Here is a 27,501-nt window from a genome sequence, read left to right as displayed (position 1 = left end):
TTACATTATTCTTATTCTTTTTTTCTCTCATGTTTACAATGCTGTCATTTGCTGCGGTAAAAAAAAAATTCCCACGTGTGGGATCAACAAAGTTCTCGACAGAATTTAAAGGATTTAAACAATAAAACTTAAATACACAATAAAAAATGTATAGAATCACAAAAATGTTAGTTAGTTAGGGATCCAGACAGTTAAAAATCTGGGGGGGGATTTTAAAAATTTTTTATTGGTTTTTATGGGTGTGTAGTAAACACAATCATTGTTTTACAAATAGACTTTTTCTTTTTCAAAAAGGGATAATTTGTTTTTTTTGCACTATGATCACAAAACGAAGATAAAAAAAGCAACAGATGGAGCTTGAAAAGAGTCACCCAGGAACAAGATTATGTGTTAAATCCCTGCCTTGAGGAGAAAATAGAATTCTAAAATAGATAGTGTGAGGCTGTGAGAAAATGGCTCCAGTTGCTATTCTTTTTTTTCTTTTTTTTCTTTTGTTATTCATATGCTGTAGTGCTTATCTCTTAAAAGCACACGTTTGAGATTTTTCTCAACGAGATGCTGATATAAGCTGCAGATATGTGGATTGTATATCTCTTTTCAGTTTTTTTATTTATTTGCTAGATTCTAGATACAAATATATATGTCTCATAGCAGCGTTGACCCACCTTCGGTTGTGTTGGTTGTGTGGTCAGCCAGAAGTGGGTGGCTGTAGTAGTCTGCAGGCACATCTGCAGAGAAGCCTCTGACCCAGTCAAAGCCATCTCCTAGGGTAACCTCATACCAGCCACATGGACCGGTCTCGAAGTCACACCTTGAAGCTGAGAAAAAAAAACAGTTTGTAAATTTAAGTCGATTGAACTTTATTGATGAAGGAAATTGTGCGTTTGTACCATAAATAAATTACTAGCCCAACTTCTACACTTATTCGACTAATTTACTGAACTTTTTGATAATTTTGGAATTTTCTACTGCTAACTAAGAAGGCTGAGACGTTCTTTGGAAAATGAATGAAGTCCAACAGTTTTCTTTGAGAAAATATTCAAAAGAAAAATCAAAGAAATACCTGTAAATTGGCTTTTTCCCAAATGTAACTCAAATCAAAACCGTAAGATTAAAATTTTCATCAGGCTGCCAGATAAATCAATCAACTATTCAGCCAAAATAACAAGTGAAGCACAGGAAAGAATGAGTTTGGTATCAAAGCCCTTACGGCAACTGGCCTCATCCTCTCCGTGGGTACAGTGTGGGGTGAAGTCACACACTTTTTTTGCCTCAATACACTTTCCATCATCACAGGTAAACCATGAGGGTGGGCAGGCCGGTGGGGGTTGCACGACTCCCTTTACTACACAAAAAAAGTTAAAATAACACATAAGTGAAATAGCTGGGGCTGTAGTAACAGATGAAAGAAGTTTTTTGTCCATATCTAACTCATTCTAAATCCACTAAAAAAAATGTGTAAAAAGCACAAACAAGGATAGACATTTTTTTTTTACTATTTCTCATATAATTTTCTCCAACTGCATTTCATGGATAGATCCATGCAATCGCAGAATCACATCTACATGCATAAAACAACATATGTGGATTTCTGAATCATGTCAAACAGTCTTTGGGCCTCGAGAGGAAGCCAAGGGAAAACATACATGCACATTTAGAACCAACAAACTTTAACTTTGAAGCTGTGACATTAAATTTAGCCATTTCTTTTGCTGTTTTACAGTCATTTGAAAGAAAGAAAAGTTAAACAAAACAAACAAAGCAACAATTGGGAGAATGCTTAATCTTACAGTGAGACTCATGTAGGCCTAATAGATGGAGAAAATTCAGTCTGTGTTTTGTGTCTCATTTTGGTGTCATAAAGTTGAGAGAGCTGGGAACAATTGCTCAAATAGGGACACCAGGCGGTGTGCAGGAAAACTTCTCTACACTGGGTCCTTTAGATGCTCTTAGAGCAGACCGAAAAACAAGCCTTTTCTTTAGCAAAAACAACTACGTTCGATTAATCTGTGTGTATTATTCTGCTTGATAACGATCTATGCAAAAGCGCATGTAGAGCGAGGTGTTTGGAGGCTGACGACCTCTGGCTTTGGAATAAACAAGAGAATCTATTACACAGTCTGCACTGCCATTTATTTTATGGACTGAGAGCGGGAACATTATCGGATAAATTATTCAAGTTGTAAAAGTGCCTTAAATTGTTCTGGCAACTTTGCTGCTTGTTTGAACTTTGATATATTTGAGCGAGAACTCAATCATATTCCTATCACCGGCATACTTAGAAATTTACAGGTCTGACAGCTCTGTATTTAGAGCAAGAAAGTGTGTAAATTTAATAATTCAGATATTCTGTTATCAGTCATCCTGAAAGCTTTAATGCTTGAGCTCCCATTTATCAGCATTTGAGGAGGTTCCTCCAGCTCTGTTTATGTGTGCTGACATTTCAAGATGTCAACATCTGAACTCTTCTGCACAGTGAGATGTTATTAAGAAAGCAGTACCGAGAGTCACACATCCAGGACTGAAAAATAGATCATCAATGGCCAAGAACTCAGAGGATTCACTGTCAGTAGATAGTTCCCCTCGAATTGCCACCTGGTAGGAGAATAGAACAAGTCAAAAGCCATAACAGAGAGTACAATTCTTTGATTTTATAAGCTCAGCTGAAAGACGTTGGAGAACACCTACTCCTGGGCTCAGGACTCTGTAGACCTTAGATGAGCAGGATAAGAGGAAGCAAACTGTCAGAGATAACCTAAAATTACAGCTGTGAGCGTTGTTGTATGTCCCACCCCTTTGTATTAAGGTAAATATGTTCCAAAAAGGACGAGCTTATAGATTGGATGCGAGAACTTGTAAAATAGAATGTGAGAACTTACACCCCAAAAATCTGCATCTGTGTGTAAAAATCTTCTGCTGTAAAGTTTGACAAACATAATTACAACTGACAAATTCCCATTTGCATGTGTTCCTTTAGAGTTACAACCTCAAATCTGGGATTACAACTGCTCAAATGTGCTGCTGCGTGTGCTCCAATCTGCTGGTGCAAATCACAAGTGCGCCACAACTGCGCTCAGACTTCCTTGCAAGAAACCAAGAAACTTGTGTCAAAACTGATCTGTGTCCGAAAATGGAACGGGGGGGGGGGGGGGGGGGGTAGAGGAGGGGGGAGTCAACCAATCAGAGTGCAGCACTCAGAGGACTTGGTAAGTGAACTACAAATGCATTTCTAAAGAAAAATGATCGTTTCTTCCTTCATTTTACTGATAAATGATCTTTTCGCGCTTTAAATGCAGACATGCTGCGAGACAGCTGCCAACGGACTGTCAACAGGAAAATCATCTTTGTTGTAGCAGGACAATAGGGTCATGATAAGGCGGTACAGAAAATTTGGTGACAATAGCATCACTGTCCTCAGAGCAATTGAGCACCTTTATTATGAATCATATGCATTAACATTTGAAAAAAAGATGAAGTCTTTTACTATGCCCAAAATTTATTTTCACCTGGTACTATAGGTGCGTTCAAATTCAATTCTGTTGAGTTTTTGAGTATGTGGCTAAATGTTCTCTCTAACCAGAAAGAAAAATTGTGAAAACAATATGGTCCCTGCTGCAAGACAGAATGAAAATAATAAACTTCATAATCAACACCTTGTGAGGATTGTGAACTTAGGTTCGGTTTTTATCAGTTATGATATGGTTTTTGTCAAAATTCAGAGGTCTGTCTTCCCTTCGGAACCATCTTCAGAGTACTAAATGCACTTTCTCCCAGCAACCCCAGCGAACACTTCCTGGATGACTCTCCTTCATTCATCAACCACAGCATACTTAAGCACTGCACTGAGTGAAGCTCAGTGTGAAGTTTTGGTTGTGCCTTCATTACTGAGTGTCATATTGGGACCTGGGACTTAGCTTTGTGGACTTTTAGCTGAGCTAATAAACCGGCTGCAACTGGATCCAGCTGTCTGCCTGTTCTTGTGACAGTTTTGGTCATGTTCTGTTTTGAATTGTCCCTCAGTTTGCACCAGTTTCAGGTCTTCATTGCAGTCAATTAACCCCTTAATGTCTGGTTTCAGTTCTTGTCAGGTCATCTGCTCTGTTCTGCTCTTCTGTTTGTCACACCTTTGTTGCTTCCAGGGTTTCTTGTCATGTTTCTGTTCATTCATTAAATTTCTGCCACTAGTCTGGTCTTCCCGTATTTTGGGTCTTACACCACCAGTTTCCTGACACAATTTACTTGGACAAATACTGTAATTTTGTTGCACCAAAAACCACAATCTCTCATATCCAAGATGACATAAGAATAATGCTGCTGCCACACTGCTCAAAGTCTCACAGTGTAACGCACTTGATGTTTATTTCACAACTAACCACAGATAATCTGGATATAGATTAGATAAGGAGTTTTATGAAGTTGGCTGAGGACATCTTTTGAGGGATTAATTTTAATCTCAAATATAAAGTAAGAAGCTTCACTGTCATGTTTTCTCTGCATATGTGTTATTTGAACAAAAAGTCTTTGCATACTCAATTGGACATCACCAATAAGCTGCTGCTCCTGTTGTTTCAGTGTATAGGCACAGCTGTCAAAGCGTTTTGGGTTATGTCCTTAAAACAGGAAGTATAGTAGTTTACACAAAAGTAAGCTGAATGACCAGAGAGACAACCTCTCATCACCCCCATGTAACCACATCGCAAAACCTAAAAATAGATTCACATCAAGCAGAGAAGCGGAGGAAGAAAATACCCTGAAATTTGGGGGGCTCCTCCTTTCACAGTACTCCATATGGTCTTAAAAGTCTCAAAGGTCTACTTGTGTCAGGCACTTCTGCAAATAAATTGCTTCTGCAGTTAAGCTTAAGCTTCTGCGGTGATTGCCTTAATTTCCAGGAAATACTTAATAGGTTTCTCATACTGCATTCCCCATTATCGTTTCTTTTTTTTAAATTGTATTTCTTAACCAGTCAGGAGTATATTTCTAACACTTCCTCGTGAATGTTGCCAAAAACTGGAGCTTCATCTAAAAGTAATCTGCTCTAAAAATAAATAAGGCATCAGTTATAATGGTCTCACATCATCATAGTAATGGTCCCAAAATGCAGAAGGAACACACATCACAGTGCAAACCTTTTAAATTGCTTGACCTTTTTTTTCTTTTCTTTTTTTCTGGAACAAATTAAAGGGGTGAAAAATAATCTAATCTATTCATAAACATGAGTTTGGACAATTAACATATTATTGCTTTGCTTCATAACCAATAGAATTTTTTAAACCTTCAATCTATTTACACAAGTCAGCGGTGCTGTTTTCCTGCTTTGGTCACATCACTACTTTCACAGCAGATTCTGCTAAATCATCACAAACCTGAAAACTGTTGTCGCTGGTTAATTCAAATCCTATCTGCAGCCATGTTTCTGTCTGCTGATGTGCAGAGAGTTTCCATATTTCTGTCATCTGAGCCCCATGTTGAATCAGGACCTGAAGATTTCCGTGTGCTCCCCGAAAATAATAGTAGAAATAAATCTGAGGGGAAAAAAATCATTGCAAATTTGTTGAATTTAAACAAACAGCTGCGATATCAGTTTGGTGAGTTACCTGGCAGCTTTTACTAGGGAGGAAGACAAGACTGCTAAGAGTCGCAGAGGTTGTGGCTCCTTTAACGGGTAAAAGGGTCAGAAAATACCCTATAAGGGAGAAAATGAACACATAAGAATCAGTTTTCTTGCATTGTCCCGTTCCAAAAGAGCGAGCTGCACTAACCGGACTCGTTTGTGCGGTCCCTGTTAAGTCCTGCGGCTTCATTTGTTCTGGTCCATTCAGAGACTGTGTTTAAGTTTTGTATGAAGTTACAAAACCCCTCCTCAAAGTCACACGTTGTATAAGCGGAGCCTGTTAAAACAAACAAAAAAAAAACATGTGTGTTCTTCTTTTTATTGCTGTCAATTGATCTCGACATAAATTTTAAACAGCTAACTATTTGGTTCTCTTGGCACATATCTTTACATTTCTTTATTTTTTTACACTATATATTTAAAATTCTATTTATGAATTTTATATATATTTTAAACACCTTGGGAGCACCATAATTTTTGTTGTGCAATCTATGACAAGAAAGGAAATTCTGATTTTTGCACATCATTTGTCTCTAATAATAGGAAAAATACTAGTTGTAAAATGTATCAACGCTACTTTTTTTCTTCCAGCAAAAGTATTTTTGACTAGAATTGACAGACATCTACTAAAACATAAAAAGATCATGAGCAACAGGTATTGTTGTAGAAAGTTATACTTCTGTTTAAATGCATACAAAATATGGCATGTCCAGGATGATTCAAACCCTTTCCAAAGTATTATATTCTTAACTCAAAGTACTAGATAGTCCGGGCTAATCCAAAGTATCCATGTTTTAGAAAAAAAATAAATGTTTTAATCATTTCAGCAGGTAAAAAATAGCATCTGCAGCTGGTTTGTGGACAGGTAAAACACATTTTTAAGGACTTTCAGCTGCACATTATGGCTTTTCTTCTGTGATTCTTAACTTTCTCATTCACCAACCGTTTTCATAAAAGAAGTACTCAGTTAAATTCAGATTAACTGGCCGCCCTTTTTTAGTTTTCAATGCAATACTGGTCTATATTGCTGTATATGCAGGTGCATAACCTAAACAGCTTCATGTCACATGACTGTTGTGAAAGAAAAGCTGTCAAAAATAGCATTTTTATGACATGGTTTATGATCAGTTATAGTGGCACAAAGAATAATTTAGTGTTGGCAACCTGGAACAATCCTATTTTAACACAAAAAGATGAAAAAAAGTTTCTCTTTGACTCTCTCTTAAAATAAACTTTCTTTGTTTAATAGCAGTTTTTATAAACTAAAACAGTTTAAATCATTTTTTTACCCAAATTAGTGTTTTAAACTTACAGTTTCTTTTGTCGTTGCTGTCCTTACAGTCATCTACCAGATCAGACACTTGAGCGACACACAATCCCTCACTGCAGGTGAACTCCCCATCTGAACGGGAGGCGACGGTCACCTGCTTCAACTCCAAGGCGAGGGCCAACGTCAGCCACAGAGAGAAGCCAAAAAACCCCATCAGGAAATCGTTCTTGATGCTCTGCCCATGTTTAAAATTCTGATTTTCAGACGCTCAGTTGAGGTCTGTATTTCTCTTACTAGCTCGAGCTTACATAAGTATGACTGATCCAGTGTCTGCTTGAGTTGGGGGAGGAGGTTAAAGTGCAATAAATGTTTTTTTTTTATGGCTGTTGCTCAATAAAGTACCTTTGCCAGGTTATGTTTCTGTGTTTGAATGGGATCATGTGATCATTCCAGGTGAGCTCCAGGTAGTGGCTCTTTCTAGAGGCACAAAAAAGCACTTTTTTTTTCAAATCAATTGTGTATTATTTACATTATTAATTAGCTAATCAATAGATTCAATCTTCAGTGTTTATTGACTATTTTATCCACTAATATACCTCAAGAAACAGAGAAGAGCAGAGCAGATGACCTGACAAGGAAGAACTGAAATCTTAATCTAAAATTTAAAAAAGGCTCAGGACTCAACTAAAACAACAAAAGAAATAACCAATGCAAAGAAATATTCAAATGTACATAGCCTACAACTTTGGTAATAAGTAAAATGCTTAATAAAAAAATCTAAAACAAATTTTTGGAAACATTGAAAACACTGTTGAGTGTTACTTTACTCATTAATGACTGCAGAAACTAACTATGTTTATACCTTTTGCACAAATATGTGATTGTTTGTCATTTCCAAACTATTTATTTACTGTGCTTCCTTTTTTGTACACACAATTGTGCAGAAAATCACCAAAATCCTGTTCATTAGAAGTCACAAAAGACTCAGGGTTACCTTCACAGTCAGGAGTAATTTTATTTAATGATGACCAATAAAGACAGACCTTGAAATGATGAGCAGCAGGCTTAAATTAAAGTAACCTTGAGAGAAAGGTGCATTGAATGGTTGTCAAAGGAGAATTCTGTTAAAAATAGACATAAAAGCAAACTTTTTATTCCAAGCTTTGTGATATTTAAGTGTGAACATAAACAAAGGTTTTACTTTCTAGCTGAAGAAAACAAAAGAATAAGATTGTTGATTAAACATTTAAATGCAAGAGGGATCTGTTTTGTTCCATAAAAAAATCTTAAAGACTTGTCAACAACAAAACGTAACTTTTAAAAACATAGTTACACTTTTGCACAGAATTTGCATTTTTATGACATGATTTATTTTTGGATTTACAAGACTGTGTAAAATATTTTTAGTTGACATTTTGCATTTTGCCATAAAACATAATAAAAATGTTCCACAACATGGAAATTAGTGTTATCCATTTTTTAAAATGTGCAGGTGTGACATGTTTTGCCCCCCCCCCAAAAAAAGAAAACCATAAAATCTATTTGAATTTCAGCTTCTCCCTTCTTAGACCAGTTGAAACCAGAGCAAACAGGGGAAAAAATAGTTAAAATGGTCAATAAATATTGAGTAGATTCAAAAAATTTTTAAAAAAAAAAAGGTTAACAAATGACAATAATAACTAAGTGTTCTTAAAAAAAATGAATTCCTGAACATGTTGGGTAAAATGGTTGTCACTACAGAACACTACAGATAAGATTAACATAAAAGCCTTTTTTTTAAAGGATCCTTATTGCTCCCAATATATTCTCCTTGTCATTCTGTCAGATGATCTGCTGTTTCACAGCATTTCAAACGCCTTCTGACTGATTGCTCTTAGAAGAACTGTGAAAGTAAAAAACTGAGCAGACAGAAAAAAAAATCCCTCTCCATTTGTCTTCACCGTGACTTTTCTCTGACCTTGTCACTTTCAACACTTTCTTAATTAAGACATATTGAGAGGCTCCTTGTGTTGCAGCTTTAAAGCAACCAACCTGTTTTCACAATCTCATTCAAGCGATGGCGCTTGCGCAGCACACAACTGCTAATCCTCCTCCAGCTGAATCAAGTGATTCACTGCTGAGTGAACTGATCGGAGCAGCCAGGGTTTTAACCTGAACGTTTTAACAGCAGGAGATGCTTCAGTGTCCATTTCTAGTCAGGGCAGCATGAAAAATAAGATCATGTGGAGTTATGTGACAGGGGGATGTGAACAGCAGTCAGAAATGAGTAGAAATCAGAGCTTAGTAAGAGAGGACAAGAGGACATTTAACACGACTGTCTTTTTTATCAGAGTTTCAACACATTTACCCCCCCATTTTAATGTTTTAAAGCAGCTTACTTTTTGTTAATCCTCAGCCACTTTGATTTTTTTTAGTGACTGACCTATATGTCTGACTACATTTCATGGCCCCAAGTGATTTTCTTTCTTTATTTTTTTAACAAGATCTAAAATCCAACCACCAGCTCACTATTATGTTTGGCCTAAGTGATATCATTTCAAAACAACTCTATCTGATAATTGTTGTTTTTAGAACCTTAAAGACCTCCGGTTTCATATTGGAACATTGTTTTCTATTTATTTTCTGGGTATTTTCCAATTGACTGAAATTATTTAAATTTGACTGCTGCTCCAACACTGTCTGTAAAAGTATCTTCTTTCACTTTTGGCTTCTCCCATCAGGGGTCGCCACAGCGAAACAACCCTCCCACGAGGATGAGTCGCATGGTTAACTTAGAAATGTTTTTACGCCGGATGCCCTTCCTGACGCAACCCTCTCAATCCAACCGGGCTTGGGACCAGCACAGCAGCAGAGAATGGAATAGGGAGCAGCCCGGATTCAAAACCTGGTTTCATGGACGGAAGGCGCTGCAAACCAGCACGAGCTAAACCGGCCCCACCCTTTTTTCCGGCCTCACCCTTTTACTGTCTGTAAAAGTATCATTTCCATTATAACTTAGAATGTACTTAATGTGGTGTCTAATATGAATAGATCCAAATTTACAGCTACTGCCAAACAAATAATTTTACCTCAATAGAAAATTATAACTGCTCCGCTGACCCATCCATTTCCTCTGCATGATATGCTTTCCTTTGATTTTCCTATTATTGGCTCCGCCTGGGGTCTCCAACTAAAGAAAACTCACCAATCCTGAGATGATTCTGTTCCAACATACCCGCACAGTTGGACAAATTTACATTTACTGTTTACTCTTCCTAATTATCTACATTGTTTGGGTTTCAGGTTTGTCGGATTAGATGTTTATTTTATATTATTTTATTTTTTTTTCGGACTTTAGAGAAATAACAGTTGTAAGTTTATCATCATCATTTCTCAGTTCTTCTATGATCAAGTCATGGTCCTTTAGTGCCATCTACTGTTTTGTAGGTTAATTATTTTTGAAGAGGAATAAATTCGTAATTTGAATCTTATTAATGTTTTTTTTTTTTTTTACTTTTCATTTTAAAGGAAAAACAAACAAAAAAAAACTTTAAAAGATCTTTCCTGCTTCTGAAATAATAATTCTGAAAGAAAAAAATATTATATTACATTGAAAATGTCAAAGGTTTTCTATAGAAATGACGCTAAACTATAAAATTTTCATGTTTTAAATAGTGATCCTTTTTGACCATTTTATTTTCCCCCAAAAAAGAATGTGGGTTTTTTTTGTTTGTTTTTTTGCATTTTTTTTAGATGTTTCTCTTCATCTATGGAGGTCAGCAAAGTTATTAACGTCTGTAACTTTTTCTACTTGAATGTATCCCTTTACCCTTTATTTCAATGTTGAAGCCTCTTTCTTGGGTTGGGGTGTAAGATTTTGCTTTGCAGGTCCACTCACTGGTAATAACTTTTACTTTGCTACTTTTAAAACTACTTTGTTGACATTTGTTGGCGTAAATTTGTACATTTAAATAAATTATAGTTCTCAAACCAAAGGTTGCTCTTCAACTTTAAGTTTGTGTGAAACTCCATTTGCTTTAAAAGTTTCGTCGCTTTTTTATTTCGCATCTGTTGACGTCATCAGCTTGCGTCGAAGTATTTTGTAAACACTCCTCTGGATTCAAGATCGCTAACTGGAGCGGTAACGAAGAGCTTCTACGGCCCAAGCTGTTTCTATTTTTAAGCCAACGGACGATATCAGATAATGTTATAAAGGCTCATCGGTACTTTTCAGGTTTGCACCAGACTTCCTATAAAAAGCAGATTTAGAGGCGGGGCGGCTTCAGACGAGCTAGCTCGCTCAGATCATCATCATGTTTTGATCCAGCGCGCAAGACTTTTTTGGTTTTTAAAGTTCCTGCAGGTCCGGAGGTGACCATGGTGCATTGTTTGGTGAGCCTTTGTGCCAGAGAGGTGGTCAGAAGCCACAGCTCCTCTCCCAGTTGGCTCGTATGGGTTCCCAGAGAGCTGTACCGACCACTGTTAGAGGCCGCCTTCGCCAGCGGCAGACCGCTGGCTGTCGGTGAGCTGGCGCAGTGGTGGCCCGAACGCACGCTGCGTGTTGGAGGACCAAAGACAAAGGGGAGCTTTTCACCTAATCGCCTCTGCGTTCAGGCCCTGCTGCTTGCAGTGGTCAGAGGTCTGAGTGACCAAAGGTCAGACAGATTTGTTTTTGTTGTTGATGTTTTGATCATTTATAAACAATACGTTTAATTGTACTTTAAGAAGCATCGTTTTTACACTTATCCTGTTTGTATTGTGATCCTGATCAGGTGTGCTCTGCAAGTCCTGGACCTGTGCGGACTTCATGGGGATGAGGGAACAGGGGACTCGATGGGAGGCTGGTCTCTGACTGTAGCTGCCTGCACCATGGTCGTTCAGGCCAAAGCTGGAGTTAAGAGGACACAGAAGAAGGACGGAGACCGAGAAAGAAAACGAATCTCCGCTCTCGAAAGAGAAATGGACTTAAAAAGAGAGCGGGCACAAAAGAACGGTACTACGAAACCAAACAGCGATGATGCAAGTAACAGAGGGGTGACTGGATTTTCAGGTTTTACGAGTGAACAGGATTTAACGAAAGGAGTCAGGAGAAGAATGGAGATGGAGAGGAAAAAAGGGACTACTGAGACAGGTTTAGATAGTAAAGTTGACAAAAAAGAGGACAATTGTGATGTGTTGGCGCATGTGCGAGCAGACCTTTTTGTCAACGCCCGATCTTGGGAACGTGTTCGTGTGGCCCTGACCACATCGGGGCCCCTAAAGCTCCAGTGCAGATACCTCCGTGTGGAGGAGATTTCAGTGTCGAGCATCAGGACCCTCTTGAGCCTCCTGCCCCGCATTGGTCTTCTGGGTGTCGACATTCGCTACACCAGCCTTGGAGTGGCGGGGTTGGCTGAACTTCTTCCGCTTCTCTCTTCCTTTCCTTCGCTGAACTCCCTGCGTCTACATTACTGTAACCTAGACTTTAGAAGAGATCAGTTTGAGCAAGAAGATACTTTGAGGGACCTTTCACAGGGGCTGGCGTGCTTGCAGGAGCTGCGAAGGCTCAGTCTGACTGCTTTGCGGCTGCCTGGACAGCTGCGTGTTTTACTCAGGTATGTCCTGTTTTTTGTTTTTTTTTACATCATTAATTAATGTTTTTTTCCTGTAACCATGTTCAAGTAATAAGTGTTCAAAGTATAAGATAGTTTAAAAGTAAAAATGTTTTTGTTACCCCTGGTAACAAACATTTTCTGTTGTTTCTTCTCTATGAATCTATCAAACAGCCAAACACATGTTTATTTTGTTTTATGTTAATTTTGGCTTACGAAGCTACAGATTTAACAACTTTAAAAAAAATGTAGGCAACATTTCTGTTAATTTATCAAAAAACAAAAACAAAACATTTCTCCTTCTCTTTCAGCTCTTTGCCTCAACCTCTTGAGATTCTGGAGTTGCCTTATTTGAGCCTCAGTCCATCTGACTTGGCCTACCTGTCCTGCAGCCATCATGCCTCTGCGCTGCAGCAGCTGGATTTGAGTGAGAACCGTCTGGAAGACAGCACCCTGCCCTCGATTCGAAGGCTCCTCTCCCAGGCCTCCAGCAGCCTGCAGCATCTGTCTCTAAGTGGTTGTGGTCTGACCGACAGTCTGCTTGGACTCTTGCTGCCTTCCTTCGGGTGCTGTCGAGCTCTCAAGAGCTTGGCTTTGGCCCTAAACCCACTGTCCATGGCAGGCCTTCTAGACCTGGTGCAGATGGCAGTGAGACTCCCTAACTTACGCCAGTTACTCTACCCAAACCCCCTGGAGGACTACCAACCAGGGCTCCCTGATCTGCCGTCTAGCGCTCAGTTACTGGACTGGCCTCTGGATGAAAGCACAGACATCAACATGACCAGCAGCCAGCTGAACAGGGTGCTATTGGACAGCGGGCGCACCGACCTGCTTCTCACCTGCGACCTCCTTAATTACGATAAAGACTTGGTAGTCTAAAGCTAAGCACAGGTGTGCTCATAAACACGGCTTTTCTTTAACTACATTTTTGTGCCTTTTTTAAACTATTCGTAGAAATAGTACATTTTTCTTATTTTTTCTTGATTTATTTTTTTCTTTTCTTATGATAGTGAATGTTGCAAAACATGAATACCCTGTTCTGTGCTTGCAATTACGCTTCCTCCTCATCCGTGTTTTGACCTTCTTCCCTCCTCTGCTTATCAGCTGTTCATTGACCTCAGTGGAGGCCTGACAGTAGCTGGAGTTGGGTGTAATGGAGCACGTGCATCTGTAACATCCAGGGCAGTGGAACAGGAAGATCAGTAATGTTAGCTGCTGCATTAACCATGCCTCCACCTCCTTTCTTAACTGAGTTAACCAAACACGGTTCAGAGGTGGTGGAGATGAAATCCACACGTGCGTTTCTGTTTCCAAAATGAAAGTGATGCTCGTCAAGGTGACTTAAAAGAAGACCGGGTACAGCTGCCTAGACTTAATTTCATTTATTTTTTATTTTTTTGTGGGTGTAGTATTCTGACACAGAAGAATAGTTTTTTGTAAAAAAAAAAATATATATATATATATGTGCCATCGGATTCAAATACAAAGCATTTTGCTCAGTCCAGTCAGTGTATGAATTTTACCAAAAACTTAAACCACCAGTTTAAGAACAAATGATGAATTGATAAATCTAATGATTTGCCTTTTTTTTCAAAGAATTTTATTGCTTTTCTTTTAACATATAACTTGTGTTTTTGCCCCATTCCCTGTTTCTTTGAAATTATTTTTGAAACTTTGTTGACCTGGAAACAAAGAATCAGAAAAATCCCAGAAGTACATTATTACATGGATTGTATTGGAATGTCAAATGTTCTAATCAAAGGAAATATTTACTGCCTATTTTGTAGTATTGTATACAAAATTAATGCTAAATAAAAAAAATTAAAAAAGGATGATTGAGTCAAAATCCCGTCTGTTCTGGTTGGAGATTTGAAACTTGATCGAAGGATCAGTTCAATATTAATTTGAATATAATCAAATAATCCCTGGAATTCTATAAATAAGTCAAGAAATTCAGTTAATTACATTTAACTGAAATGAAGTAATTCCATTACATTAAGTACATTTGTCTAATAATTAGTTTAACACATCATCAGATATTAAATTCAAATGTTAAAAGGAGTACAGTATCACAGTGTTGTCGCAGTGAAACTTGTTCAAACTGTTCAGTCATTTTGGTCTACAAACGTACATTCATATAGGCGTAGCTGCTCTTCTAAAGAGCACAGTGTTACAACAAAGCTGTAGTAACTGTAACACACACGTTGAACTCTGTCAGGACCCTTCTGCTCGAAAGCGTGTGCAGCTTCTCTGTATTGATTAGTTTTCTAGCTTCACCTCACATCTGAACAAAACAGATCAATCACATGTTTCACTCTATAGAACATCACAGTTCAGAAATATGAAGTCCAGCTGGCTGATCCAGTCGATCGGACAACCTGAGAGCTTTAAAAGTCTACTACAGGAAAAAGTTCAATGTGTGGGTGAAAATAAGAATTTTGTGTAAAAGAATCATTCTTAGAAGCTGTTTCTTAGAAACGGAGGCGAGTTTTTTGAGGATGTCGTTACAGCCATTAGAATAAAATGAATGTTTTTTGTTTTTTAGTTGTGCAGGTTTTTGAGCACCTCCTTTTCCTTCTAAATAACTCAAAACGATATATATACATACGGTACATGTATATTTTTTTCTTTTCTGAAGGATTCAAGGAGTGTTTATGTCATTTTCAGTGAACAGAGCAGTTTCACAGAATTGGAATTTGCTGCAGTGCTAATGTGCAACATAAAACACTTAAGGATAGAAAAAATGAACAAGGATAAGCAAAATTAAAAAATCACCCAATGACGACTTGTCGTATTTTCAGGCGGGCACTCGCAGCAGTGTTTTACAGGTAAGTACCCTAGGGCGGTTCAGTCAATTAACTCACCTGCTCAGCGTCCTATTTAAGCCCAGGTGCGCAGTTGTTCATTCTTTCTTACCTTCAGCGCTCATTCTTCGCCCCTCTCTCCTACCCGGCTTCCGCCTGTAGGCTCCGTAAAGGGGGGTTTTGTTACCCGAAAGTTTTATGGAAATTTCTCATGGAATTGAACGGAGCCTTATGCCAAACGAAAAGATGTGAATGCCAACTTAAAGAATGTGGAAAATTAAGTATGTCAAATATTTCTTACTGCAAAAGTTGTCTGACTTAAATGATCAGAACAATAAATAGATTAAGTAGTGCAAAAGTGAAGTTTAAGGGGGGAGGAGTTAAAAGGTGTTCATGAGTCTGACTGCAGAGGGAAAGAAACTGTTCTTGTGTCTTGAGGTTCTGGTTAACCTCCTGCCTGAAGGGAGTGGCTCAAGTAGACCATGTCCAGGGTGAGAAGGGTCGGCTGCTATCCGACCTGCACGTCCCCCGGTTCTGGAGACGTATAGGTCCTGGAGAGATGGAAGGCTGCAGCCAATCACCTTCTCAGCTGAACGCACAATACACTGAAGTCTGTTAATGTCGCTGGTTGTGGCTCCAGCGCACCACACGGTGATGATAGACTCAATGATGGTCGTGTAGAACTGCACCATCCTCTGGGCCGGCAGCTTGGCTCTATTCAACTGCCGCAGGAAGTACATCCTCTGCTGGGCCTTTTTGAGCAGAGAGCTGATGGACGGCTCCCACTTGAGGTCTTGGGTGATGGTGGTGCCGAGGAAACGCACAGAGTCCACTATGGTGATGGGAGAGTCTGTCAGGATGAGAGGGGGCTGTGACTTTCCTGAAGTCCACTATCATCTCCACTGTCTTCTGGTTGCTCAGCTCCAGGTTGTTGATGCTGCACCGCAACACCAGCCGGTCTACCTCCCTCCTGTAGGCAGTCTCATCATCGTCAGAGATGAGCCTGATGAGGGTGGTGTCATCTGCAAACTTGATCAATTTGACAGAGTCATGGCTGGAGGTGCAGCAGTTGGTGTGCAGGGAGAAGAGCAGAGGTGAAAGTACACAGCCCTGTGGAGATCCTGTGCTGATAGTTTGGGTGGTGGAGACATTCTTCCCCAGCCGCACACACTGCCTCCGGTCCGTTAGGACAGCTTGAAGCAGGCCGGGACGTGGCAGAACTCCAGGGAGGAGTTAAAAATGTCTGTGAAGACCACTGCCAGTTGGCCTGCACAGTGTTTCAGGGTGGCAGAGGAGATGCCATCCAGGCCCGGAGCCTTCCGTTGGTTTTGCTTACAGAAAAGCTTGAGCACCTCCTCTTCTGTCACCAAGAAGACAGTGGTGGGGGAGAGGTGGTCTGGAGGGGTTGTGCTGTCCTCAGTGAGAGTGATGGGGGAGGAATGTGGCTCCAAAGTTGCTGAGGAAACCTGTTCAGTGAGGGGGGTCGAGGAGGGGGGGTGGGACTTCAAACCTGGCATAAAAGTTGTTAAGCCTCTCAGGCAGTTGAAGGTCGTCAGCAGCTTTTTAGACTCTCGGCTTGTAGTTGGTGATTTGCCTAAGCCCTCTCCAAACAGAGGTGACGTCGTTGACAGAGAATTGCTCTTCCAGGCGTTTATTATACCGAGCTCTCGCCTGTTCCACCTCTTTTGAGAACTGGTACTTAGTGCCCCCTTATAGCTCTCTTTGTCTTTAGCTCTGTAGGCTGGGTTAAGAAAAACAAAATCTATATCCATCTTTATACCCAGGTGAGTGACAAAAGTGGGGTAGCCTAGACAGGGCTCACATTCTTAACTCCCTCCTTCTCTTCCCCAAACCCTCCTCCTTCAGTGTGTGTGTGTATGTGACTGGTCTAAGGCCTGTTCTAAGCCACACCGAACTGCACCAGGGTCAGCTGCACAGCCCAGTGTGGGCACCTCCACAGCAGGGCCTCAGCCAAGGCTGGTTTCCCCTTGCCGCTTTATACCAAGGCCAGACCTCTACCATACCCATCCATTCATTCATACACAAACTCTCTCCACCCATCCCTGTCCTGAGCAGTCTCTCTCCCCTGCACCACAGTCATCCCTCTGGCATTCAACGCTCTTTTTACACCCTCTGTCCATCCCATTCGCGGTCTTCCTCTCATTCTCACTCCACTCACATCAGATTTGTATACCTTTTTCACCAATCGCTCCCTTTCCATTCTTTCAACATGTCCAAACCATCCCAGTGCCTTTTGCTCTGCTCTATAAGCCAACTCTCGCATCACACCAGTTCTCTCTCGGCTTACTTCATTTCTCATATGATCCATACGCGTCACACCACACATACTCCTCAAACATCTCATCTCAACTACATTCAGCTTCCTCTTTTCCACCACTTTAAGACTCCATGTTCCAGCCCCATATAACGCTGCAGGCACCACCACACCCTCATACAATCTTCTTTTCGCATCCTTTCCCAGTGACCTACATTCAAACACTCTCTTCACACCCCCCCCCCCCCCCATATCTTTCGTACTTCGTTCATTCTAAATTCTACCTCCCCCCTATTCCTCCATCCACACAGACATACTGCCCCAAATACTGAAAACACTCCAACAACTCCCCATTTAATGCCACATTCAGTCTACGTTCACCCTTTAACCTCATACACCTCATCACCATACTCTTTTCCACATTCACTCTCAACTTCCTTCTGTCGCACACCCTTCCAAAAGAAAAAGAAAATACTCAATGTAAAGTTTATTCTGAACAAGACAATAAAAAATATACTTTTTTTTTCTTTTTAAGTGTTTCAAAAGGATCCAAACTGTATTTGTCACATTTATATTTGTATGTTTTATTACTAAAGGACCGCAGAACAAACTGGTACACAAATATGTTACCATAAAAGTGAAAATGCCTGCCACAACATTTGTGCATGCGGTTATTTTTAAACTTTATACTGCAAATGCTTTGAAGCTATATACAGGAGAGAAAAAAAGTAGCATTTGGTTTATTACTGATACATTTTCTTCATGTGCGTTATTAAGTATAGAAATAAATACATGTCTGTTATAAATGCAGATAAATTGAACTTTATGCTCATGTAGAGTGAAATTGCTGCAGACAAGCAGCTTTAGAAGATGTTGGTTTTTAAATGGCATTATTGATCAAACAATCCAGCTTTTCCGCCTCTCCAGAGCACGGCTCGGTTAAACCTTTTGTAAAATACAGCAGCTCTATTTTTCCTGACTCGTGTGCTAAAGCTATTCCGGAATATATGTTCTGTTGACCCGAGTCCCCAAACACGGACACAGCTGTCAGCCTAAACGCCAACAAACCAGAGAAGAAAACACAGGTAATCAGGGCTTTAAACAGAGGCGTGAAGAGGAATATGCTGTCATGGACTCACCTATCATCACTCATTCTCTCTGTGATCACAGGCTGTGCCTCATTTTTCATTAGATCCCAAATTTGAAGGTTTGAAGCAGCATCCAGAACGCAGAATACTGTGGGTCTGGTCTGAGCCCACTCCACTGACAGCACTGGTTCTCCAGCTGTGCTGCCGCTCCACTCTGCCACAGGACGCTCCCGGCTAACTGTGTGCATCCTAATGCTGCCATCCATACAACCCACCTGGGCAACAGAGACATCACAACTTTTAGATCAGATGATGTTCAACAATTCTTTTCAAAACATGTTCTAGTGGCATTTTTCTCATGATGGAGGACATATATTGAGAAAATTAGTCTGAAAATAGCTTTTCTGAGTATTTTGTTATTCAAAATTGTCAATCAGGTGGAGATGAATATAAAAAGATTGTATTTGTTGCGCAGAAAATTCACTGGGCAGGCCACAACCTCCTTGCTAAAATCCATTCTGATACATCCATTTTTAGATCCACGTAAGTCTCCTTTTCCTCGTCCGAGCTGGCACTGGTTAATGTTAGGTTGGGTGTGTGTGAGGGGCTGTACACTAGCGGGAGAGCGTGTAAACAGAGAGCTTTCAATTATGGGTAACGGAAAAGGGTTGTGGGATTGATCTGTGGCAAATTTATGTCACAGCGTTTCCATCCTTTTTGTCTATTTTTTATTCCTGTTGCTTTTAATCCAATGTGTCTTATTAGTTTTCTTTATTGTATTTAACTGATGTTTATATGAGTATTTTGTGTTAAGCACCTTGTGATTGACAGCATGTTGATGAAAAGTGTTATATAAATAAAGTGGTTGATAGATTGATTGAACAGTCCCAAACACAACAAAGTTTCTGATGAACTACTGTCGCTTTTGCTGAACATATATCCTAGTTCATTTTTGGCTGAAAACGGCATAATCATAATTAAAAGATCACTGGGAACTCTTAAAATAAAGTGAAACTTTAAGAAAAATCTAATAACAGTTGATGTCTAGCAAAGCTAACAGACTTCTGGGTCCAGGCTGAAAAAGTGGGATTGATTGTTTAATTTTTAATGTCTTTTTCTACTAAATGCAGCAAATTTACTTTGAACCCATCCTACCAAGAAGCAGTCGGGTCTGAAGGGAGAGAAGTGGATTGAGCAGACATCAACAGGTCGCTCTTCAACCTCCTGAAACCTGTAAAACCTCGGTGAAGCTTTCAAACCAAAAGTTGTTCCATGCCTGACCAGACCCTGGGAAGAAATTGAGATGAGAAGTATTTCATAGAAATGGAAATCTCATTTAAAACGTCGTGAGTGATTCTCACCCGATTAGTGCCAAGAAAGAAGTGATTGGAGTCTGTCGGCAGGAATTTTAAAAGAAGTGCCTCTAAGGGCTCCGTTTTTACGGCGTTGTGCTGCGATGACCTAAAAAGTGCAAGTAAAAGAAGGCAAAAGAGCAAGTCAGTGGTTGGACCATTCACAGCCAAAAATAAACCTCAATAGTGGAACATGGTACGGCATTCTATTCCTGCTGCAGCATCAAGCCACAGTCATGTTATGACACGTTGAGGCGCACAAGAAGGGGGCCAGATGTGTGCAAAGGGAGACATATATTTATATATAAGTAAATATATAAAAGTCCAGTAGCTGGTGGATTTATACATTTCACCTCTCAGACGTCAGAATGGCTGAGCTGTGAAGCAGCTTTACTTTTCCCCCAGGCCAGAGACCTGCAAACAGGACAAATGATACCAGGTAACGGCTGAGGCACGAGGATGAGAAAGACGAGAACGTGAGGAAAGAGGGGGAGGCTTAAAAATGTGACCTAGATCTGTTGGAGAGCCTGCTTCACTGCCTTTTGGGAGCTCCACCACCACCTAAAGGACACAAGCGGGAAAAAAAAACAAAAACTTGAAACATCTACATGCTTGAAGATTGCAGAAAAAAGCCACCAAGTCCAACAGTGACTGATTATAATGAGGATTTGGAAGCACAACTTACAGAGATTTATCAAATCTTTTAATATTATTTGTTGGCCCTATCTTTCTTCTTGATTAAACGTAGATTAAAAAAAAGTTCAAATGTTAATTGAAATACAAATTACTGATCTACAATCTAATCAGTAAATTGAAAAAGTCCACTATCCATTTCTCTGATGACATCCTGCCTTCCCTCCATGTTTCCCTTCATCTGCACAATCTTTATTCCTCACTCACCACTGGATTTATTCCCATGTGCCTTAAAACTAAAGGGTACAAAAAAAAACTGTACTGCTAAATTCCAATCATTTCAATAATCAATACCAATATTCTTAAAAAAAACAATTGTGCTGAAACTGCTCTTAAAAAAACACAGAACTCCTCATGGCAGCTGACTCGAATTTATTCACCATCCTCACCCTCCTCAGTCAGACTGACACAATCTCCTAATTTATCCTTTATTCTCTAAAACCCCTCCAATTTGGTTTTAAATCTTACATTTGTCGCTGAAACCAGTTCTTTTAACTACGTGTTGTCACATCTTAACCATCAAGTTACTTTTGGTGAGCCCCAAGCTTCTGTCCTGGGGCCATATCTCTTTATTAGTGAACTCCTCCCCTGTTGGCAATATTTTTTTTTCATGAACACAACATCTATTTTCATTGCTTTGTTTTTCTAACCCTCCCATCTTTGTTTAAGAGTGTCCTGACAGCTTTGGAAAAACGTCATTTTAGATATGACATAAGTTTTTCTAATATATTTGGAGTTTATACATAAATAAAGTTACATTTTGTTCACCAGAACCAGATTGAAGTAGAAGTCATTGAATTGAAGGATTACTTTATTATTTATATAGAGTCACTGTACCAAATCTGCAGCGGGTCAGACTTGCTGTCAGACTTTGTCTGGCAGAGCAAATTGTTACTGAAAAGCAGCATGGTGATCATTCCTCTAGCTCGTTCTGCTGCTGTCAGACTGAGGGGCAGTAAAACGTGTCTGAGAGGGGCTTGAATGATTGACAGTGACATGCCTGTAAGGGGATACTGTGCCTAAAAATATTTCAACCGTGAATCCATGTGCAGAACAGGCAAGAAAACATAAGATGCGTGTTTCCTGTGACCTTTACTTAAAATATTTGTTTGTTTTTATTTATTTTTTTAGCTTATCTTACCCAGAAATTTAACACCCCGCTTTCATCCAAAGAAGCCAGTTGGAATGTCAATCCTGAAGACTCTGGGTCATAAAAAAAAAAGTCAAGAAATATAACCATGTTTTCATAATGATACAGTTTTCATACCATCGTCTGGTGATAAAAAAGACGTTGCTCCAGCCCCAACGGAGGGAACGACCTCAACAGAGGTCACAGGTGAAAGGTGACCTGTCCCTGCCATGACGGCATCTGTGATGACAAGATGATAAAGTTCATTTCAGCAATTGATCAACTTCTGAAGCTGAAGCGCTTTTTCAGGTTGAGAAGCAAGTTTAGCACTTGTCAGGGGAACTGGCTCAAGCTCATTCGGCTCACCGGTGGAGAAGGTGGGCTGCCTGACGGTCCACTCGTTCTCTCCGATCTTTAAGCTGTAATGATTACTGGCAGGCTCCCTCAGGTCCCATAAGACCACAGAGCCAACTGACGTCCCTGCAAACACCAGGATGGCCTTTCCAGGACTGAAGCAGCAACATTGCACCTGAAAACAGAAAAACAGAACCTTTCCTCCTGATTTCTTGTTTTTTTCTGATGGAAACTTTTGCTTCAAAACGTTGCTGGTATTATTGGGCAGCTTCTCTTGCACTTTAAATTCATTTTAAAAAAAAAGTTTAAATTTAAAATACTAGAAATGTCATAATCATCTGCAAGCAGCATAAAAAAGAAATCTGGACAATAATTATACTTTTTTTAAAAATAAATTCATGCTCAGTTTCCCTGGATTATTGAGTTTATTACATTTTTAGATATAAAATTCAATAAATTACAGAAGTGTTCAATAAAAACTGTTTAATGCAGAAAAAAAGGCTTCATAAGTACCAATTACTTTTACTTTGTTTATGATAACTGGAGATAAGTCACCTCAGATTCATAGAGCAGAATCTTCTGAGGTCTGGATGGCTCCCAGATGTTCCAGATGCAGATGATGGCATTGCTGTCAAGACGCACAGCGCTTGGCTTTGAAATAGGCATGTGGACTGACAGCATGGTGTGTCTTTGAACTTGAGAAAAGTGCACCAAGCTGACTTGTCGGCCTGCAAATATAAAAAAGGGACTATCAAATGACGACCCAGGACACCAAACTGCTTCTATAAAGCTCAGCTCAGATCGAAACGCTTTAAGAAGGTCTACCAAAAAGAAAAGGCAACTTGGTGTTGATCTGCAAGCTTCCTTCACTGAACGACAATGAGTCTGGTTGAGTCTTTAGCTTTATTTGGGACTTCCTCTCAGCTTGATCCTCTTCCAGCAGGACGAGCATGACCTTGATTTGGTCACAAAAGAGAGTAAAAGTCACCGTAGATGGTTGAAACAAATCTTAACCTGAATTGTCAAAGGTTGACGACCCAATTGAAAACCTGTGAGGCTGATTGCAGAAAGGATGTCAGACGCTGAGAATCAAAGTTCAAATCCTGCCTAGTTCTTTCTCGAGCTCCTTGAGCGAGGTTTGAATCTGTCGAAGAAAGATGATGACTAAAGCTGAGCATCCATGCGCATCAAAGATCAGGGATTATTCTTCACCTCCACAGGCTCCACTGTGCTGCGATGGATGCTGGGTCCACTTCTCACACATCTCTATGCCCTCCGTCTGGATGTCTCGCTCTGTGTTATCCTCGTTGCATTGAGCGTACGCCTAACAGAAAGCATATTCTGAAAAAAAGTGCAAAGGACTAAAGAGTTCTTGTAGAAAAAAAGGAAAAACTAACCTGTTTGGTGTTTGCACTTCCAAAGTTCCGGATGTAAAGCTCGTATTCACTGACGGGTGGAAGGTCCAAGAGGGAGAACGTCACAGAGAAATCCAGATCTATTAAACGGCGCAAATCTGTGCAGCGTCTCCTGCAGACAGAAATATATGATTTCTTTATTCAGTCTCATCAATCTTTTTGTCAATTTTGCATGATGTTTTGAATTCCAGTGAACTTACATCTGTTTGACAGCATCTTTCTTGCTCACTTCCCGCCGCTTTGCAGCCACAAAGTCGATGAATTTTCCACGTTGGGAGGCTTTAATCTGGCTCTCTTCAGAGTCTGGAAAGGCATCCCGTTTACTGTAACACCGAACTAAACACTGGAACAAACTGGATGACTTTTAGGAAGAGTTAAACCTTTGTTCCACTTTAGCCTGTCTTCAGTCTCTTGTCTCACAGTTTGTCTAGACTGAGCTGTTCCAGCTCTCTTGTTCTCTTCAGCCATGGCTCTCTGAATCGCTTCGATTTCTTTTTGTTCTTGAAGCGTTAGCTCCTCTTTTTCCGCTGGTTTCAGTGGTTCTTTCTCCTCCTCGCGTTCATCTGCACTCTCCTCCTCAAAATCCTCTTCATAGTCCTGAGAGTAGAAAAACTAAAATGATTAATTAGCAAATAAAAATCCATTCAACAACAGCAAAAAGGGGAGCTAACTTCCAAACGTCAGCTCTGAATACTCACCGGCTTCTTAGAATGTAAAGTGATTAAGGCATGCAAAGAATAAGCAAATACGTTTTTTTATGTGTGAAAAACAAAACAAAATGTGGTTTTCCTTTATGCTTTCACAGCATTACCTCAAAATCTTCCTCATAGTATTCTGCTAAAACCTCCTCATCAACCTGAAAATATAAACAACATTAACAACCAAAAACCTTAAAAATTACAAAGAAGAAGAACATCAAAACTAAAACATCTTACAGGCTCTTTTCCATCTTCTTCATCTTTAACTTCAGCAGCCCACTGGTCAGACAGCACGTTGGATTCCTAGATTTATAGCAGGAGAGAAAAAAAAAGGACATAAACTGTTGAACAAAATCTGCAAATAACGGATCACTGATTTGCAGAGAAATTAAAAATCCTGACAAACCTCTGCCTCTGTTGTTTTCCTTACATGTTTGTCAGATGATGATTTCTTGGAGATACTTCTGTCTGAGTGAACATGTTCTTCATCCCTGCGTCTTCTTTCTTTGTATTTTCTCCCATCCTCCTCTTCGTTTTTCCCTTTTTTCTCTTTGTGTTTCTCCCTTTCTTCTCGCCCTCTGTCACTTTGGGAAAACTTGACCTTTTCACCAGATCCTTTGGAGTCCCGGCGTTCCTTAGATTCACTTTCATCCTTTTGTTTCTCGTCCTGCATAGCAGAAAATCCCCACAAGAGGGCGAATGTACCCATACTGACACATAAGCTTATATGTTATATGCTTACCCAGACAGAAGAAATAATGTGTCTTATAAAACAAGCTAGTTAAATGTTAGTATTATTGCAAAAACGTACATAATACTCTGCCCCTCTGTGCTTCTTTTCTCTCTCCTCTTTACGTTTTTGGTGTTCCTCTTTATACGCTGAAATCAAATAGATGTATAGGTGTCACTTGAGCAACAAAACATGAAAACTGTTACCTTCTGTGGACACACCTCTTTCCTCTCTGTGTTTTCTGCGTTCCTCTTTATACTCTGAAATCAGACAGATATGTAAGCATCACACGAGCAACCCTATATATATATATATATATATATATATATATATATATATATATATATATATATATATATATATATATATATATATATATATATATATATATATATATATATATATATATATATATATATATATATATATATGTACAAAAAAAAGAAATACCATATTTTCCGGACTATAAGTCGCTGCGGACTATAAGTCGCACCAGCCCAAAAATGCATTATAAAGTAAAAAAAAACTCAGATAAGTCGCACTGGACTATAAGTCGCATTTTGACGGGAAATTTATTTGACAAAATCTGAGATCAAGAACTAATAACTTGCACAACCTCATATGACACAATCATAGCGGACTGTTTATCTCATAACTTCACAGTAATTCTTTGTCAAACCTATTTATTTATTGTTTTCATGAAGCATCATTGGCCAACTAATACTCTGTTTTCATCCTGTATTTGTAGAAACAGTTGTCATTTTTATTGCATTTCTGAATCTATGAAATCATTGGAAAATACAATATTATGTTGTTAGCCTTCAAGATCTTACTGTAAAAAAAGGTTTGCTGATTCTCTGAGTCACTAAATATACTCTTAACACTTAACATACCTCATACATTAAATTGACCCAGGAACATCATCTCTGTTCCTCATAAATGAACATAACAGGAGGGTTAACAATGTATTTATTTCAATTTATTTCTAATATAAGTCGCTGCGGAGTATAAGTCGCACCCCTTGCCAAACTATGAAAAAAAGGGCGATTTATAGTCCGGAAAATACGGTAATAATTGATGTGCACACACCCCTTTCCTCTCTGTGTTTTCTGTGTTTCTCTTTGGACTCTGAAATCAGAAAATACAAAAGCTTGCTCCCCATAAACACCCCTTTAAATAAACGTGTTACGGTAATTGAGTCATACACACCTCTTTCTTCTTTTCTTTCTGAATGTTTTAGGCCTTCGATGTCTCTGCGTTTCACCTTGCCTTCATGGTCAATTCTGTAGTGACCATCCCTCTCCTCTCTGCGCTGGTTATCAGATGGTTCCCTTTTCCTCTCCCTACTTTCCTCATATCGTCTTCTCTCTTTCCTTTTCTCTCTCTCTCGTTCCTCCTGTGTTCTGTCTTTGTCTCTGTCTTGCCTTATTTTCTCCCTGTCCTCTTCAGTGTGCTTTTCTCTGTCCCTAACTTTCTCCTTCTCAAAATGCAAGTCTTCCCTATTTCCTCTTCTGCTGCTTCTTTCCCTGTCGCTGTCTGTCGTTCTCCTCTTCTCTCTGTCTTTTTCATCTCCGTCCCTGTGTCGCGAGCTCGCTCTTCTTCTTCGTTCAGCATCCACCTCCCTTTCCCTGGTCAGATGTCTCTCCTGCCTGGACTCCTCTGAGTCTCTTTGACGTCTCTCTGTGGACTCTCCACCGCGTCCTTTCCTTTCACTGTCCTCTTTCCTTTTGACATAGTGATCACCTTGGTTTCTGTGGTCACCTGTTTCCTAAAAATAAAATCAAGCAACCGGGTTGAGTCTTCTCCACACATCAGCACTAATGATATTTTCCTCAACTCTCAGCAACGTACCCTGATGTGTCTCCTTAAATCTGCAGGCCTCCACGTGTCGTCTTTGGTTATTTTCTAAACAACAATATTTTTTAACGTCCATTCATTATTCAGTTAACACAAAAACCACTTTAGTTTAGAAACAAAACATAAGCTTGGTCGCCCTGATTAAAACGCAACAAGAATGAAAATAAAACACAGGAACCGTACCGAGTCAGTAAAACCAAACATTATTCACTTACCTTCTCGCTATGCATTTTTTAAAAAAATAGTTGCTTCTTTAGTTTTTGAGGTTTTTGACGTCCGAAAATTAGCCGCTACTTCTGTGGAGACGCCATGTTGGAAAACATTTACTGCGCCTGCGCAGTTTGTGGAAACCATGGAAAACGCGTCAGGTTCGCTTGACAACAGACAGTTTTAATCGAAAGAAGATACATCGCTGAAATCAACGGGGGTTGCCATGGCAGCGTAGGAGACATTTCCACATCATTTGGTCTGTATTTTTACACTAACAGCCACCCCTATCGTATGTTTCCATGTACTATTCTAATAGTACTGTTATTTATTTGTTTATTTTGACTCTTGGGTGTGTTTAGGTAAACTTTGGTTTATATGTGGCCCCAATACTTAAATTCCATGTTATGTTTCAGAAAGTGCCACAGATGATAAACGTATAAAG

At 39.5% G+C, this 27,501-nt stretch overlaps 4 protein-coding genes across 10 annotated transcripts in view; 2 read left to right on the top strand and 2 right to left on the bottom strand.

Moving 5' to 3' along the window:
• Nucleotides 1–7,236, bottom strand: part of malrd1 (MAM and LDL receptor class A domain containing 1) — a 47,749-nt gene extending 40,513 nt beyond the window's left edge. The window contains exons 1-7 of the mRNA XM_011488998.4: nt 6,927–7,236; nt 5,763–5,891; nt 5,598–5,686; nt 5,367–5,525; nt 2,502–2,595; nt 1,211–1,345; nt 666–818 (exon numbers count right to left, since the gene is read on the bottom strand). Of these exons, the coding sequence (XP_011487300.1) occupies nt 666–818; nt 1,211–1,345; nt 2,502–2,595; nt 5,367–5,525; nt 5,598–5,686; nt 5,763–5,891; nt 6,927–7,098 (931 nt within the window). The 5' untranslated portion in view covers nt 7,099–7,236. The remainder of the gene's footprint in view (nt 1–665; nt 819–1,210; nt 1,346–2,501; nt 2,596–5,366; nt 5,526–5,597; nt 5,687–5,762; nt 5,892–6,926) is intronic.
• A 3,691-nt stretch (nt 7,237–10,927) lies between these two features.
• Nucleotides 10,928–14,286, top strand: si:ch73-174h16.4 (leucine-rich repeat-containing protein 14). Its single transcript, XM_004081299.5, has 3 exons — nt 10,928–11,518; nt 11,636–12,457; nt 12,766–14,286. The coding sequence occupies exons 1-3, from the start codon at nt 11,241–11,243 to the stop codon at nt 13,331–13,333; spliced, it is 1,668 nt and encodes a 555-aa protein (XP_004081347.1). The 5' UTR covers nt 10,928–11,240; the 3' UTR covers nt 13,334–14,286.
• A 3,719-nt stretch (nt 14,287–18,005) lies between these two features.
• dync2i1 (dynein 2 intermediate chain 1) lies at nt 18,006–27,217 on the bottom strand. 4 transcript variants are annotated; one of them, XM_011488996.4, is made up of 25 exons: nt 27,065–27,217; nt 26,844–26,897; nt 26,202–26,760; nt 26,082–26,120; nt 25,214–25,252; nt 25,074–25,141; nt 24,669–24,929; nt 24,500–24,565; nt 24,376–24,420; nt 23,945–24,161; nt 23,765–23,867; nt 23,547–23,676; nt 23,362–23,473; nt 23,199–23,293; nt 22,975–23,104; nt 22,705–22,877; nt 22,162–22,324; nt 21,934–22,035; nt 21,808–21,869; nt 20,483–20,534; nt 20,327–20,387; nt 19,983–20,082; nt 19,777–19,908; nt 18,673–18,896; nt 18,006–18,585 (listed from the first exon to the last, which is right to left on the bottom strand). In XM_011488996.4, the coding sequence occupies exons 1-25, from the start codon at nt 27,077–27,079 to the stop codon at nt 18,414–18,416; spliced, it is 3,174 nt and encodes a 1,057-aa protein (XP_011487298.1). In that variant the 5' UTR covers nt 27,080–27,217; the 3' UTR covers nt 18,006–18,413. The 4 variants fall into 4 exon arrangements, with proteins under 4 accessions (XP_011487298.1, XP_078794314.1, XP_078794315.1 ...); XM_078938188.1 differs by having other exon boundaries at nt 24,693–24,929; XM_078938189.1 differs by lacking the exon at nt 24,376–24,420.
• Nucleotides 27,204–27,501, top strand: part of esyt2b (extended synaptotagmin-like protein 2b) — a 34,915-nt gene continuing 34,617 nt past the window's right edge. For 3 of the 4 annotated variants that reach the window (XM_023950030.2, XM_023950029.2, XM_023950028.2), the window contains exon 1: nt 27,204–27,315. The gene's annotated coding sequence lies outside the window, so the exon portion shown is untranslated. The remainder of the gene's footprint in view (nt 27,316–27,501) is intronic. The other variant, XM_078938191.1, reaches the window with a different exon arrangement.

Source organism: Oryzias latipes, chromosome 20, assembly GCF_053564925.1.
Source record: "Oryzias latipes strain Hd-rR chromosome 20, Olatipes_Hd-rR_3.1".
Classification (NCBI taxonomy): domain Eukaryota; kingdom Metazoa; phylum Chordata; class Actinopteri; order Beloniformes; family Adrianichthyidae; genus Oryzias; species Oryzias latipes.
The sequence above is the reverse complement of the archived record's forward strand: the minus strand, read 5'-3'. Positions and strand labels throughout refer to the sequence as shown.